Source organism: Cetorhinus maximus, chromosome 15 (genome assembly GCF_964194155.1).
Source record: "Cetorhinus maximus chromosome 15, sCetMax3.hap1.1, whole genome shotgun sequence".
NCBI lineage: Eukaryota > Metazoa > Chordata > Chondrichthyes > Lamniformes > Cetorhinidae > Cetorhinus > Cetorhinus maximus.
The window spans coordinates 23,936,065-23,953,014 of record NC_135893.1 but is presented as its reverse complement, the minus strand read 5'-3'; the positions used below and the strand labels follow the sequence as shown (position 1 = coordinate 23,953,014).

The window sequence follows — 16,950 nt, the reverse complement described above, 5'->3', positions numbered from 1 at the left end:
GAAACCTGCACCTTCCATGATCATGGGATGCACATGCTCATCTGGAACAAAATGCCTCTCACATTGCTCCAGCATTGTGTTCTCCCCATGTAAAAGAAATAGTGATGTTTAACTAGTGCCAGAGAAATGCACTGAGAGATGGGGGGGAGCACCTACTGAAAACTCCAAGATTCTCCCTCTGCCTGTGTAAGTCTTACTGGGGTCATAAGCCATATCTCCAAGGGATAGCCCAGGTCTCCAATCAGTCATCATAATTTATGGCTCTGAGACTTCAGAGCTGATATAGTTGATTGGTGTACGATTGAAGTGTCACACAGCTTCCTGCATTGTGGGCATGAACATACACGATAAGGTGATTGGCATTGCACCTTAGATGTATATTGATCTAATTGAAGCCTTTCCTTTACATAAGAATGGGAGGGTTTCCATATGGAGCCTTGAAAGCCACATGTTTTCAACCCATTGCTCCTTGAACGCTGCCAATCTGTAGAATTGGATAGCTCTTTCTCTTTGTGTCAGTGCAGGGTCAGGACAATTACCAGCTCTGCAAAACCTGATCTGATAAAAAGTGCCCTCGAACATCCCATTCATCCAGTGAAATGGAAGTCTTGGTGGGTGACCCTGGAAACAGTGCCGAGGCAGCACAGGAGCTGCTGGGTGTAAAGGCAGGCTGGGCAGAAAGGCACCCCCACCCTCGGTTCTCTTAACTTTGTCCCAGCTGTGAAAAAATAAATGAAACAAAAAAGACCCTCACACTTCCTCACGCCCCTACACACTCCCCATGCCAACCCCAAGCCACCTCATGCCCCCATCCACCCCCATGACCTTTCATATGCTCCATGCCAACCTATGCCCCTCCACCCATCTCCCATGGACCCTCATACCCTCTATGCCAACCTATGCCCTATCCACCCTTCTCCAATGGCTACTTATACCCTCAATGCAAACCTACGCCCTTCCACCCTCAGGTTTATATCAACAGACAGAGTGAAGTGGCAAGCACTGATTTTTTTTTAAACTGCAGACAGTTTATTCAACTATTTAAGGGCAGGAGTTTGATAGCTTGCCATTTCCATTTGACAGTTCCAATGAGCTTTACATTTCCAATGAGCTTATCCACTTTTTATGCACGTTCATGCCTAATTTTAATAATCCCAAAGGGCACTTTACCCCTCCCATAGGGAACCTTCCCTCTCCCAAAGGGCACCTTACCTCTCCTCAATGTGTCCTGGGGCCATATCCAAATCGAAAAAGTACCCTACCTCTCCAAAAGGGTACCCCACCTCTCTAAATAACTCTGCTAACTTTAAACTTTCTCCTATTAGGTCTAAAGTACACAAGTTGTGTTTTGGACATCCCACTAGCCAAGTGACAGCTGCATTTTAACACGTGCAGTTGCGTCCATGAGCTACGGATGAATATGTTGTGACCTGCCTCCATTCCCTTCCCCCTGCAAAAATGGCAGGGGCCAGGTTTGGGGGTGGAACTTTCGGATTTAGGCTTTCGCAAAGATGGAGGGTGTCTCCGTCTCCATGAAAATTCAGGTCCTAGTCACAGAAAACTAAAGGCAGTGGTTACTTTGGTACAGGTAATGCTGATCTCTTGGTAAAAGTGGACTGTACATCCCAATATTGCCTCTGGGAGAGAAGCAAAGCCTTCTTAGACACAAATGTGCAAATAAATCTAAGTGCAGAACTTCTTGGTCTGTAGAACCTCTTGAGTGGTCTGTTTTTGTAGGAAGCAAATATCTGCTATAATGCTTCATTCTGAATATCTCTCATCTAGCTAATTACATATCTGATCCTCCTACTCTTCAAAATATGAATAGTCCTTTGGGGAATTCATATTCTCCGTTTAAAGATGTTTTCTGCATAGCTGATGTAAAATGGCAGGAAATGTATTGACAGAACCCATAGAGCTCCAGCTTAAATCAGTATGCATGCAAAGTAGTGCAAACCTTCAGTTTCAGCAAGCAACTTGGGCCAGAATTTTGTGTTCTGAGGTCAGCCTGACCCGAACGCACGCAAAATTGCGTGAAAAGACATCAGGTGTGTGTCCCGACACCATTGCGCACGCGTCCAATATTGAGGTCGGCGGGAGTCAGAGTGGAGCCTGCCGACAATTAAAGGACCAAATAAGACCATTAAATAGCCAACTGACTGTGATTTTACACTGCCCGTGCGATTTTCAGCTCATTGCACAGGAAAAACGGGTGTGCGGGATTCCCGTTTTTATCCTTTCCTTATTCATGGGTGGGATAAAAGGCCCTGGAGCAGCAGCACTTTCTCTGTCATTGCCGGTACATTGCTGTGTGAGGACAGAGTTGTCCCAGAGTTCCTTGGCAACTCGTTTGATTGTCAAACCTGCCTTTCAACATCTCAGGTCCCCATCTTCCCTGGAAGGTTCTGCTGAGTGTTACAGCACGGCGCTTCTTCATTTTCAAGGCACTGCCCCTCTGCATCCCATCTAATGGGGATAGTGTATTCCACAGGTGGAACCTCCTCTGAAGAGGAAGAGAGGGGCAGGAGGGAGAGGAGGCCAGGTGGGTATGGGACAGACCTTTAAGAGGTGAGGCACGGTACTCAGTTGGTGCAGGGCCAAAGTGGGAGGGCACGCCGAAGATCCCACTACCCAGCATCTAGGGTGTTCAGGCAGTGCTCCAACTACCCCCAGATGTTCAAGTTCCAGTGCCGCAGACGGCTCCGCCTCTCCAGGGACAAAAATGACAGCAACATGTCCCATGATGGGCAGAACTTTGCCCTTGGTGGGCGTGCGGGCTGCACTGGCTCGGCGGCAGGCCGACAGCTGACCCCCGCCGCTGAAAAGGGGCCCGCCGACATTTTGATTGGGTGGGCCTGCCCAGCGGCCTTCCCGACAAGAAGCGCTATGCGCTTCCTGTGCGGAGCGGGGAGGGATTCCCCCAACTGTCTCAGGGAGATTAGTGACACTGCACAAAAGTTAAAAAATAGAAAAATAAAAATATTAACATGTCCCCCTCATGTGACAATGTCACACGAGATGGGACATGTTAATAAAAACGACATAAACTTTATTAAACTTTTTAAAAATGGACATGAAACCTCATCCCGCCAGTGGATGAGGTTTCATATATTATCAGGAGCCCGCTGGGGTTCCTGGCCTGCCCACCAGCCTAAAGGTTGGACGGATAGGTCTTTAATGATCTTAATTAGCCTGTCAATGGCCTTAATTGGCCATTGACAGGTTGGCGGGCGGACAGCTGATTTCGCTGTCCACCCGCCTTCCTAAAAATTTAAAGGGACCGGGATGACGTCGGGGGTTCCTCCCAACACCATTCCGCGTCATTTTCCCGTCGTTGAACGGGCCCCACCCCCAAATCGTCAACCAGAAAATTCTGGCTGATAGGTCAGGGAATTGCCTCCAACTGCGTGAATGGTCACCCCATGCCAGTAGCTTTGAAGGTCGCAGTGGCCCTCAACTTCTATGCCTTGTGTTCTTTTCAGGGCTCAGTGGGGGATCTGTGCGGCGTTTCTCAATCGGCTGCACACATTTGCGTCAAGCTCGTGACTGATGCTTTCTTTAGACACGTCTGCACGTTCATCCACTTCCAGACAGACAAGGTGAACCAGGTGGCGAGAGTACAAGGCTTCGCTGTGATGCTTGTGTTTCCCCATGTCCAAGGTGTAATAGGTTGCACTCACGTGGCCATTAAGGCACCAGCAGGTGAGCCTGGAGCTTTCATAAACAGGACGGGGTTCCACTCAATGAATGTTTAGATTGTCTGACCACAGGACATAGATTCTCCAACTTTGTGCCCGTTACCCTGGGAGCTCACACAATGCTTACATCTTGCGGCACTCACAGGTACCAAGGCTGTTTGTGGCTCCTGCGCGAGTGGATGGATGGCTCCTTTGAAGAGGTGGCTGATGACCCGGCTTCTTCACCCAAGAACTGAGGCTGAGGAGAGATACAACAGGAGTCATTCTTCCACAAGGGCAGTGATGGAGAGGACCATTAGGCTGCTGAAGATGCGCTTCAGATGCCTGGACTGATCAAGGGGAGCATTGCAGTGTCCTCCAGAGCGTGTCTCCCTCATAGTCATTGGGACACCATGAGGGGCTGGCAGAGGCAGGGAGGTCCCAGGGAGCTGATAGTGGGAGCACAGCTGGAGAACAGGACCATGCCAGGTCCGAGGCAGATAACGAGCTTCTGGAGTCATCCATCAGGTGGCAGATGCTGGATGTCCAGCTGTGCCCTGCACAACCTGGCCCTGGCAAGGGGGGACCTACTGGAGGCTGAGGAAAGTGAAGCAGCTCCACAGGCCATGGAGGATGACTCAACTGATGGCTCAGAGGAAGAGCCTGGAGAGGCACAGAGTGAGGGCCTCAAGGCAGAGGATAGGAACCCTCATGGAGGCAGGGACACCAGGGATGCTTTGATGCAGCAAGGCTTCCATTAGGCATCCAAGGCATTGATGCCCCAACAAGCCAATGGCACTATCTCCTTTGCTAATAATCAATAAATGAGAATCCAACCCAGTAAGCCAGCACCACACAACACCATATTTTTACAAGCCTGTGCTGCATCTGGCACCTATTCGTACTGTCCAGCCAACTCAGCCAATTTAAGTTAAATAAATGTTTATGGTACCTAATATGAACAAAGAACAAAGTGTCCATCCCTAACACAAGAGTCGAAAAAATTAACGCAAAAATTGTCACCCGTGACACACCCCTGATGTGCTCAAGGTGCCTTCAACTTATGTCTGCAGGTGCTGCGTCTTGGTGCCCACCCTCTTCACTCGCTGACAGTGGCGTTGGGGGCAGCCTGCTGACTCTGCTGTCCTGGTGGCCCTGATGAACTTGGTGGTCACCCTCTGGCCACCAGAGCCTGCGTAGGCTCCGCCTGGGAGGGTGCATCCAGCCCCATAGCTGGGCACTCCTCCATTGTCGTGGCATCATCAGATGCAGCGGTCACTGGCAGAGGGGTGGAAGAGCTGGTGCCCTTGTCCAGAGCATCCTGAGAAAAGCCCACAGAGGTGACAGGCAGCTTGTCTGTCAGCGTGAGGTACATTTGCACCTCCCTGCTCACCATGGATGGGAGGGGACCTAGCAGGGAGGCTAGGAGCCTCATCCATCTCTCACACTGGCAGCAACCTCCTGAGGTCACTGCCTGTGTGAGGGCTTGCAGGTCCAAGTGCAACCTTAGGGAACCCTGAGTCTGCTCCTGAAGCTGCCTCCTCATGAGAGTCGCCACTCTCTCAGAGGAGGAGGCAGTGCGCTCGGAGTTAAGGATCAACACAGTGCTCATGCTCCGCATGGACTGCTCCATGACGGAGACCAGGGCACGCAGACCCTCATCTCTGCCAACTCTCCCCGCGCATCCTGCTGGACATCTAACATCTGCTGCTTGATGGACGACTCCAGAGGCTCATCATCTGCCTCGGACACAGCATGGTCCTGTTCTCCAGCTATGCTCCTGCTGTCGGCTCCCTGGGACCTCTCTGCCTCTGCCAGCTCATCATGCGAGTGCGATGTGCCCTCACTGCTGAGCATTACCTGTGGAGCCGAATACCTAATGCCCACCAACATGTGAATATCTGTGCTGGTGCCAGGTTTAGAGAGACAGTGTGACACTGGTGCAGGTGTGCTGTTGTCCTCAGAGCTCAACGAGAGGTCCTCAGGGTTGCCAGTGGCTCCTGCAGATGGCACATCTGCGGGAGGAAGGCAAAAGATCAGTACATTCAATCATCATAGTCACTGTGCAGCTGGGCAGGCTGAGGAGACAGTGGGGATCTGCTGCCTGGTGCCATCTGCATTGGAGTTTCAATGGGCTCTCTGGCTACGACAGTTCAGTTTCTGATGAGAGGAGCCCATTATGTTTCCAGTGCCCATCTGTCACCTGCACTCTTACCTTCATTCGAGAACCCTGCCTCACCACAACCGAATGAGCGAGTTGGTTGGTGGCATTCAAGCTCCAGTGCATCACTCTCGTGCTCAGTGAGGAAGCACAGATTTGGCACTCCTCCACCTGTTCTGTGGCGCTCTGCAGCGTTATGACTCCTCTTCTCCTGACAAGGAAAAATAGCTTCATTCTTGCTCCGTCTCCCTGAAGGTCCGTTCCTGATTCCCACCTGCCCTCCCACCCTGGCATTAGGCGGGCCATTTCGCTGTGGCACATCTCACCCTGCAATGCACTGAGGCCAGTCATGCTGACATCCCAGCCTTGGCAGAGCAGGCTTAAGTGCCAGTTGGCATACATACTCTTGGACCCCTGAACGTTCTGAGAAACGGGCACCTGGCTAAAGTTCTCCACACAGGTCCATGCCATTTCTGAACTTACCCTTGCTGACCGCAGCAGATCATTGAATCGTTTGTGGCACTGAGTCCACGTGCGGTGCACCACATCGTGCCCACTGACCTGGGTGCCGACCTCAGTCCAGGCCTTCTTGGTCAGGTGGGGGCGGCCTTCTCTTGCTATCCCTGGACATCAAGATATGCCACCTGGTACTGAACTCCTTGACCAGCACTCCTGGGCACTCATCTGAGAAATGCCGGGTAGAGTGCCCACACAACTTGCTTTCTCACCTTCCATGACCTCCAGGAGCTGAGTCCATGACTGCACACCAGGACACTTCTTGCACAGTTTCCAGTCAGCTCTTTCAGCCGTCCCTGCAACTCCTGGCAGCCTTCAGGGGGCTGCCTCTTCTGCTTTTGAATGCCCCATTAGGTCCCCATTGGACCTGGCGCCCAACACATTCCCACCCCCGCGCACGGAAAACGGATATGGCAGTCGTGTTTCACGCTGGGCAGGCCTTAATTGGCCAGCCAGCATAAGATCGCGTTCACAGAGTGATCTCAGCCGGGAGCAGGTTTTACGTCCGCTTCTGGCCGCGCCAACTTCGGGCGCACCCTGAGGGTAGAATTCAGGTCTTGGTTTCCTCAATACAGTATCTGGCTTGGGGATACCACTGTGCAACTTGTATAATGAGTGTTTTATTTAGGGTTGAGTTTGGATGTAAGTTAGGGAAAATGCAGTGCAAATATTGGCCATGCTCATCAACCACCAATTAAGTATGGAGGAAGGGTGAGCTAGAGTTGGGGAGCAGTGGAATTTGGAGAGAACAGTACAGGTGAAGATTGGCATTGGCCATTATCATCACAATTTGTATAGACAAGTGCTCTAGCACCATGCCAAAAATGAGCCATAATTAAAAGGGAAATCCATCCCAGTGTGCCAAGACAACTTTCTTCTGCCCAATTTAACCACAGTTAAAAAATGCAGAAGCCTCCACTGTTCAACTGTCTGAATTTTTTGCAATTGCTCTTGTCACACAATGCAAGTGAAGTCTTGCATCATAGAGCACCTCCTACTTGTCAACTGTAACTTCAGCAGAAGAGCTGTGAATATCACAGAAAAAGACTCAAACACCTCCACCCACCAGGAACTTCAGCTCATCCAAAATCCCGCTGCCCATATCCAAACTTGCACTGAGTCCAGCTCACCCAGCACTGTGCTTGCTAGCAAGCATTGGTCCCTAGTCTAGCAGAGATCAAAGCTTTTAAAATTCTCATTCTCGTGCTCAGATCCCTCTATGGCCTCACCTCTTCCTTTGTCTGTAACCTCCTTCAGCCCTATAACTCTTTGAGATGTCTGCATTCCTCCAACTGTGGCCGTTTGCACATCACCAGTTTCCTCCACTCCACTATTGGCAACTGTGCCTTCAACAGCTTAGGCCCTAAACTCTAGGATTCCCTCCTTAAACATCATGCCTCGCTGCTCATTTAAGTCACTCATTAAATCTTGCCTCTTTGACCAAGCTTTTGGTCACTTGTCCTAATATCTCCTTATATCTCAGTGTCACATTTTGGCTGGTAATGCTGTGAAGCATCTAGAGGTGCTTTATTTTGTTAAGGGTGCTAAACAAATGCAACTTGTTCTTGTTTTCTGGTGTTCTCCAGCTCATCCACCAACATTACAGTAAATGAGAGGGAGAAACCCATGGAATTTATCCCATGTAAAACTTAAAATGTACAGGTTTTTTGTTTAATCACCTTATTTGGATTATTCTTCTCAACTTCACCATCACGATCTGCATCTACATCCAGGGATATGTCTGTTAAAGAAGGGATACAGAAATTAACTAGCAACTGAGGACTGCATGCTAATTGGCATCAGAAAAATAAGGCATGGAGGAACCACTCTGTCAAAGTGGTGGCAAGCATTTTAGTGTTGTGCACATTAGTCATTGCTGTTAGAAGCTATGGGTAGTCATAGTGTAAGATTCAGAGTCAGGTTTTCCCCTAAGCTAGAGTGCATTATGAAGGGTTAGTTGTACAAATCTTACTTTTGGAGTATGTTAATGATCAGGGTGCCCAATGAAGAAAAGGGAGAATGGCTGGTGACCCTACCTGCCCTGGTCAGTTCATTAAATGTTTTTGCAGCTTTTGTCTGCAACTCTTGTGGGGGAGAGAGTTGGCATTCAGTTCCAGTGACAATTACCTCCAAGTGACCCAGCAGATCTCTTTGATGGTTTTCCTGCCAAAGACAGCCAATGTGCTGTCACTCCTTGCAGGGTATGCTAGCATAGTGGTTATGTTACTGGACTAGTAATCCAGAGGCCTGGACTAATGATTCAATGACATGAGCTCAAACCCCACTTTAGCAGCTAGAGAACTTCAAATCAGTTAATTAAAGAAATCTGGAATTAAGAAACTAGTACAGTATCAGTAATGGTGACTGTGAAAGTACTGGGTTGTTGTAAAAACCCTTTAAGTTCACTAATGCAATGCTTTTTAGGGAAGGAAGTCTGCTGTCCTTACCTAATTTGCACTATATGTTACTCCAGACCCACAGCAATGTGGTTGACTCTTAACTGCTCTCTGAAATATTCTCCAAGGGCAATTAGGGATGGTAATAAATGCTGGCCTTGCTATCGATGCCCACATCCCATGAACAAATAAAGGAAAGTTTGGAGTTTTGAAATTGTGGCATGTTCTTCTCCATCTCTGTGCCACGTCCCTGTGCCTTCTATGGCTTCCTCTTGCCGGTTTGCCCTATGTTAGGCATTCTTGTAAAGTGGCGCAGTCACAAAACATTCAGTCAAGCTAGCTGGCAGTCAACTGACTGAGCCGAACATGGCCCCTCAGCTGTTGCTGCTGCAGCTTGCAGCCAGAACTGACTTTTTAAAGGTTGCTCTGTAGTTTCCATGCACCCAGCATATTATTCCTACCTAATTCAGGTTTACACCAATCGCTACTCCATTAAATAAGCTGACACACAAAATTATGTGTGTAAGTGCCTCTCCAGCCCCGAAATACAACTCATTTCCCACTGACATAAAAGCAGTGCAGCTCATCGCGTGAAATTTCTAGATCTGTCTGCTGAAGTGTCAATTACTTACAGATAGCCGTGAGCTGGAGGATAATCTTGTCAATTGGTTTATCCAACTTGTCTCCATAAAAGATAATAGTAACCTACAGGAAAAGATCAGACACCAGATTAGGAACAATGGAGGTGGTATAAAGTGGGGCAGATTGGACCAACCACCCGATATACACTGTGCCCAATTTCCCTTTCTACTGAAATCAATTGAAGAAAGAGATATGTCATAAAATTATAGGCCAATTTGTCCTACCTTAGTTGTTGCTATACCTCTAGAACCACAAGATGGGATGAAAATAGTGAACATATGAATTCTATTACTAAGATTTGTCATGAAAATTAAAGCATATTATATTAAAGGGAGTGTTGTTTTGTGGGTTCACAGTCATTGGTATTGTCCAGTTTCTCCCACTCTGTCTCTTAAATTTAATGTTATGTTCCTGAAGAACAGAGTGAAGCAATGGAAGGGTTTGCTCTCAGACTGATCAACAGTCTGATGGGCTGCCACGAGTATGCTTCTTCCAAGGCCCCATCTTTATTCCAGCCAAGTGGGTGATTAGTTCAAAATGATAGGAGGTTTAATGGGCTCCCACATAAGGAGGAATTTAATGCCATCCCCCGAAGTAATGGATGTTCATTTAGGCAGGAAGGTGGCAGGTGGGACCCTGCTGCCATGCAGCCTCTGCCCTGAGTAAGTCTGGGCCGGAAGGCTCGTGGACAGCCTCCCTGCCCCACCATCAATTGAGGTCCTTAAGTGGGCAATTAATGTGAACGTTAATGCGAACGTGTGAATAGCTGAGGGGAAGAGTAAAGTAGGTGGAAATAGAAAGACAAAAACCAGAGTCTCAGAAAATAAAACAAGGATTAGTTGGCCGCTCTGATGAACCCTGGTATGCAAATGTGACTCGAGTGCCTGCTGCATGTCACTTTAATTCCCCATCACTCTCCCACTCTGACCTCTCTGTCTTTGCCCTTTCCACACTCTTTCAATGAAGCTCAGTGTAAGCTGGAGGAACCGCACCTTTGTACTGGACACTTTGCAACCCTCCAACCTTAAAACTAACTTTAATCATTTCAGATGTTAACCAGCCCCCCGACTTTCTCTTTGGCAGAAAGAACTGCTGATGTGGGATGGGTTTGCTGGCCTGTCTATGAGTAGGTCAGGGGAACCACCTGTCAGAACATCATGCCAGCAGGATAGTCATCATCCCAATTGGTGTCAACCTGCACTTTTTCATCTCCTAACCGCTTCCTCAGTTTTTCATCCTTCCATTTTCACATGCCTCATCCCCACCTGTTCATAAGTTCTGTGCATCAGAAAAGAATCTAATTTCTCTCATTAGGCTCCTATTGTCTCATGATGATATCACTTCTGTCATTGTATCATCTTTTGTTTGCAACCTTACCTTGTTATCATTGAGATAATTGCTTGTTTTTTCCATTGTGACCACAAGCAAGGTCCCATTGTTGATGGCCCATCTTTTTGCCTGTTCAGCTTCAACAATTACATTGTGTAGATCTGAAATGGAACATTTGACATCAGGGCTGGAGCGCACTTCAAATGACTGGGATCCTAGAGGTGCCGGCCTAAAGGAAGATAAAATATTTAAGTTGAGATAGTTATTTGTTTCTTCCAAAACAGAAACCTAATTCATTCACAACAGGGCATTGTCCTGAAAGTGAGGTTCACACACTAAATAGCAAACATGTTGCAGAATACTCAGCAGGTTATGTAGCATCGGTGGAGAGAAACAGAGTTCACATTTCAGGTTGATGACCTATGAAAGGCCATTTTGACCAGGGGTGGAATCTACACAGAGCTGGTGACCTGCCTCCTGGCTTAAAGCTTGGGGGTGAGCCTGTCCCCACTTGGCCAGGAAGCCACAAGCTGATTTAACGGTTATCAGGTGACTCAGGGTGAAACTTCCGCCCCCATTTGTGAAGATGTTGCCCCTCCAACAGCTGTGACATGAAATTTGAACCCTGATCTGATTGTATTTCTTTTGGTAAACCATATCTCATAAAAGAAATTGGTCAACTCTTCCACAATTCTCTTTGTTGTAATATTTCTCAAAGGTATTACTTCAGGAAACCCTTTAGACATATCCATTATGTCAGCAAATACTGATTTCCACTTTTAGTCTTGGGAGGGGGAAACCTACACAATCAACCATGACCCAAGTAAAAGGTTCCTCAAATGTTTGAACTGGAATTAAAGGTACCGGCCTAATCACTGTTTGTGGTTTCCCTATCACCTGATGTGTGTGACATGTTCTACAGAATTTAACAACATTTTTATGCAATCCAAGCCAATAGAAGTGTTTTTCTATTTTCACCTGTGTCTTTTTAATTTCTAAATGTCCCCCTATTGGAATTTCATGAGCTATTCTCAGTTTCTCATTTCTATATCCAGATGGTATAACAATCTGATGTGGATCTTTTTGCTGTAACTGTAGCAACTGCCTTGAGCTAAATACCTCAGCTGCATTCTCCTCCATTCTCTCTTCCTGAACAATCTTATCAAAGACAGTGTCAGCTAATTGAACTTCAACATCTTTTCTCTCTGTTCTAGACTCCTCCTCCTCCTGTCTCAACTTATGAGTCTATGATCATGTTACCGCACAGTCTGGAAACAAACCAGGATGCTCTTTCTGCAACACCTCTGTTGAACACACATCAACAGGCTGCTTGACTACAGTAGGCATCACCAACATCTGTGATCCAGCTATATCATTACTGAAAATAAACTGCACCCCTGAAATTGGCAATTTTTCCACTACTCCAACAATCACCTCACCTATTTTCCACTTACTCTGTAAATGGAATAGGTTTAGCATCTCCATGAACCCCACTTATTATCACCTGTTCCTGCAATATTCCTTCTGAACCACAAATATCACTATCCCATAACATTAAGGATTGACTAGCCTTTGTGTCTCTTAAAACTTTAATATCTTTACCTGCTCCATTCTGTACACATGGAAAGACTTCCCCTTCACATACAAAATCTTTAAACATTTCTGCAACCTACCCCCCAGAGCTCCCTTGGGTAAATTATGAACACATTCCCACTTCTTTACCTATCACTGATTTTCCCTGTTTTACCTTAACACAAACCACTGGTTTGTCCTGTGCCTGAATCTCAGATCCCACAGTACTTTTATTTCCAGAACTTTTTTGCATCTCAATAATTGTGCCAGACCTTTCCTGTACTTTCCAACACATTGATTTTGTGTGCCCAACTTTACTACAATGAAAACACCTCAATTTTTGAGTGTCACTTCTACCCTTAGCACCTTCCTTTTTAGTCTGAGAAAAAACTTCCTGGAAATTTCCACCTACTCTTTCTCCTCCCTGACTACCTACCTTCCTTTCGCTTTCTATCCTTCTCTGATTTAAAAGGGTGACGAGAAAAAGGTTTAGCTCTATGAACTAACTCATAATCATCAACTGTCTCTGCTGCTTGTCTTATCGTTTTAACTCTCTGCTCCTCCACATGAATTATCACCATTGAAGGAATTGAACCTTTAAATTTTTCCAAAAGAATTACTTCTCTAAGAAGCGCATATATTGTCTCTATCTTTAATGTCGTATCCACTAGTCAAAATTATTTTGTTTTACTCTTTCAAGCCCAATATAAGTTTGCCCAATCTGTTTCCTTATATTCCTAAATTTCTGCCTGTATGCCTCAGGAACCAACTAATATGCACTCAAAATAGCTTCTTTTTTTACCACATCATAATCCACTGACACTTCTTCTGACAGTGAAGCATAAGCCTCATGAGATCTATCCACTAACCTAGACTGTAAAAGCAATGCCCAGTTTCCTTGTGGCCATTTCATCTGTTTAGCTGTCTTCTCAAATGAAATAAAGAGTGCCTCTACATCCCTTTCTTCAAACTTCAGAAGAGCTTGCACAAATTTAAACACCTCCCCAGTCGGTTTTAGGTTGAAGGTTTTTTTCATCATCTGAGGTCTCTTTTTGAAACTTCCAGCTTTTTAAGCTGGTACTCTTTTTCTCTCCCATTCTCTCTTTCTTCCTTTTCTAACCTTGCCATTTCAAATTCCCTTTCCTGTCTTTTTTCTCTTTCCTGTCTTTCTGCCAGTTCCCTTTGGAATGCCCTTTCTCTTTCCTTTTCTTTTTCTGTTGTTTCTAATCCCATTTTTTGTATTTCCATTGCTTGTTCAAATTCAAGCTTCTTCATTTGTAACTGAAGTCTCACTAACTTCAGCTGTGACTCACTAGCGTCAGGCATCACTTCCAACTTTAAATGCTGTGCTGTCACTTCAACTATGTCTGCTTTCTTTGCCCCTACAGGTAACCTCAACTGCAACTTATCCACCAACTCTGTTAACTTCCCCTTAGATACTTCTTGCAACTCAATCAGAATTATGTCTTCTACTTCCAAAAAAGTTTTAGCCATGGATACAGCCATTTTTGCAGTCTTACCATCTTAAAAATCCCTCATGCCAACTCCTGAATTCAATGTGCTTCTCATACTCGTAACCTTAAAATTCACCAACTCCAAACCGATCAAGGAATTTCAAATATCCCGCAAAGAGCCCCCAATTTGTTATGATGCGGCAGATGATGTGTGCCAGGTGGATCAAATCCATGAGGGAAACTTGATCCCGCTATCACAACAGTTTTGCAATTTGTATTTATTTCGAGATGCGTGCATTGAATTAAGAAGTAATAAGTCCACCGAGGCCTTTAGAGTTTTTTTTTATAGCTAAATTGAAATATTCATGAAGAAAAGAAAAGATGTTGAACACATCTATAAGATTCCAGTTACTTAATACTGTAGTAAATACTAAAATTCCGACCTAACCTGACTCCCAAATACATCCACTTGTAAGGCAATAGTCCAAAACTGGATTTTAAAGTTAGAAAGGCAGTCAAGCACAGTTATCACCTTTAAGGACTGGGTACAGCAGACTCATGCAGACATGGCTGGAGGCTTTTTGTCTGAGGCTGTTTCACAAGCTTCTGCTAGATGTCACAGGGCCCCCCCCCAACATTGCCTTTCATTCTCCTTAAGATACATTTTTCTCTCTTTAAACTGTAATTTCCTTTGTTCCATTATCTTTGAAAATGTACTTTCCCATAAAATTAATATTGTCAGTAACCTTTGGGAAAAATAAACACACTGCTTAGCTTAGCTTAGCTGGTTAGCTGTAAACATCCTACTATCTCTTTGAAATTCAAACCGCCCCGATTTATCTAAAAATGCAAATTCTCCTCACACCTTACATTCTAAGACTTCAGCCATGTTTATGTATTTAGCATTTCAAACCCCTCTCTATTTAACTTCTTTTGATATTTCCAAACCTCCAGACCAGCTGTCTCCAATTCAATTAAATCCCACACATACACACAAACTATCCAAACCCCACTATTAACCTACTTTTACAATAAATCACAATAATATTATGAAAATTATTATACTTTCGTAGCAGCCAGGCTCACAGGCACCTGTGAGGGGGTTGAGGGGCTGGGATCCCGAGGAGGTGGAAAATACAAGGGGGAGTATTGTGGGGGGAGAGGGTCTCCATTGGGAACAAGGTGCCTGAACCGTTGTGATCTACCCCCCCCACCCCCCCGCCCCCCAACCCCAACCCACCCCCCCCGTCCACAACAAGGACCTGACGGCCTCACCATGTGGATTAGGCAAGACCACCACTGGTAAACTACCAGCAGCAGAAGGTGGAGGCCCTTAGGTGGCTACTAATTATCCACACAAAGACCTTAAGTAGCCCAAAGGCGAGTGGTCTGCCTGGCGCCTACCCTTTTCCTGGTAAAAAAAATATTCAGGGTAGTGAGCTGCCTTCTTGAACCACTGAAGTCCATGTGTTGTAGGAACACCCACAGCACTGTTAGGAAGGGCATTCCTAACTCTCTTTATCAATTTAAACAGCTTGACTGGATTATCCCTCAACCTTAGAAATGCAAGGGAATTGAAACCAATTTTATGCAATCTATCCTCATAATGTAACCATTTAATTCCCAGTATTCACTCTGGCGAATCTGCATTGTGCCTTCGCTAAGGCCAGTCTATCCTACTTGACATACAGGGCTTAAAACCAAATACAGTATTCCAGATATGTTGCGAGGGGTGGGGTGGGGAGGGGTGTCAACTGAAGCATCACCTTTTCAGTTTTGTAATCCAGTCCCCTTGAGACAAAGGCCAATATTCCTTCAGTCTTTTTGATTACTTTTAGTACCTGTGCACTAATTTCTAGTGAGTACCTAAATCCCTCCTCCCACACCAGCTATTGCTGCTCCCCCCACCCCAAGCCCCCACCAACCCCTGCTGTTCATAATCTTTCACTATTAAGAAAATACAATTTGCCTGATGAAAGGTCATTGACCTGAAATGTTAACTCTGTTTCTCTCTCCACAGATGCTGCCAGACCAGCTGAGTATTTCTGGAATTTTCTGTTTTTGTTACGATTTGTCTCCCTTGGATACAAAGTGCAGTTCCCCATGTTGAACTCTATTCGCTACAGTTTTGCCCATTCACTTAATCCATGTCTCTCTGAAACTTTCTGCTACCACCCACACAACTTTCTGTGCCTGCTAATTTAATGCTATCTACAAACTTGGACGTACAACTCTCAAATCCTTCATCCAGTTCGCTGATACTTATAGTGAAAAGCTGAGGCCCCAGTACAGATTCCTAGGAAACACCATTTGACATAGCCTATTCATCAGAGTACATTCCTTTCATCCCTGCTGTTTATCCCCTTTGTCTCAACCAATTACCAATGCATGTCAGAAGGCTATCCAATTTTGTACGCTTTAATTTTTAAATCTTTATGATTTTCCCACATGGATGCTTTCCATGGATGAATTGCTGTATTTTTGTTCAGGTGGGTGCTGCCACATAATGTTGCATGTAACATTATGCTCACAGCACCACTTGCAGACATCCTTTGGGATGTTGCCATCAATATATGATAGATCAGTAATACAATAAGAACAACTTACATTTATATAGCACCTTTAAAGTAGTAAAATGTACCAAGGACATCCAAATTGTGGTCAAAGAGATAGGTTTTAAGAAATGTTTTAAAGGAAAAGAGAAGTAGAGAGAAATTGAAGCAAGAAACTGAGGGAAATTAAGGGCACAGAATGTACTCTGATATGGGACACTTCAGTGTCAAATACCAATGTCCCAAAGACACCCACTCAAAAGGGGGCTTAGTTAGTGAGACTGAAAGGAGCTTACATGGTGACACACAAAGCAAGTGGAAAGGGGGATGAAGATCTAGCCAGCCACGTCTTGAAGGATGTAGCTGGGTCTATGCCAGGTGGTGAAGGAGCTAACAATAGACATGACCATACTTGACCTCAAGAAATCTTATCATAAACTGTAGCAACCACTGCCGTCCAGGTGGGAGAGGACCAACTAACATGTAGGAGACTATGGCTCCACCTTGGCTCAGTTTAGACAGCACCATGCCTGTATTTCTGTTCACTCAACCAACAGGAAACCACACGTACAGACAGCTATCTAATTACATCTAGAGATATAAGCGTCTTTTAATCAAGAAAGAACAGACTTGTGTTTTCCCCGTTGAGTA

The 16,950-nt window shown here is 45.7% G+C and overlaps 1 protein-coding gene across 5 annotated transcripts in view; it reads right to left on the bottom strand.

Moving 5' to 3' along the window:
• The window catches only part of LOC144690540 (protein-arginine deiminase type-2-like), a 90,102-nt gene that overhangs the window by 24,555 nt on the left and 48,597 nt on the right, over window positions 1–16,950 (bottom strand). For all 5 annotated transcript variants that reach the window (XM_078558128.1, XM_078558126.1, XM_078558125.1 and 2 more), the window contains exons 3-5: window positions 10,770–10,950; window positions 9,383–9,455; window positions 8,034–8,095 (exon numbers count right to left, since the gene is read on the bottom strand). In XM_078558128.1, the coding sequence (XP_078414254.1) occupies window positions 8,034–8,095; window positions 9,383–9,455; window positions 10,770–10,950 (316 nt within the window). The remainder of the gene's footprint in view (window positions 1–8,033; window positions 8,096–9,382; window positions 9,456–10,769; window positions 10,951–16,950) is intronic.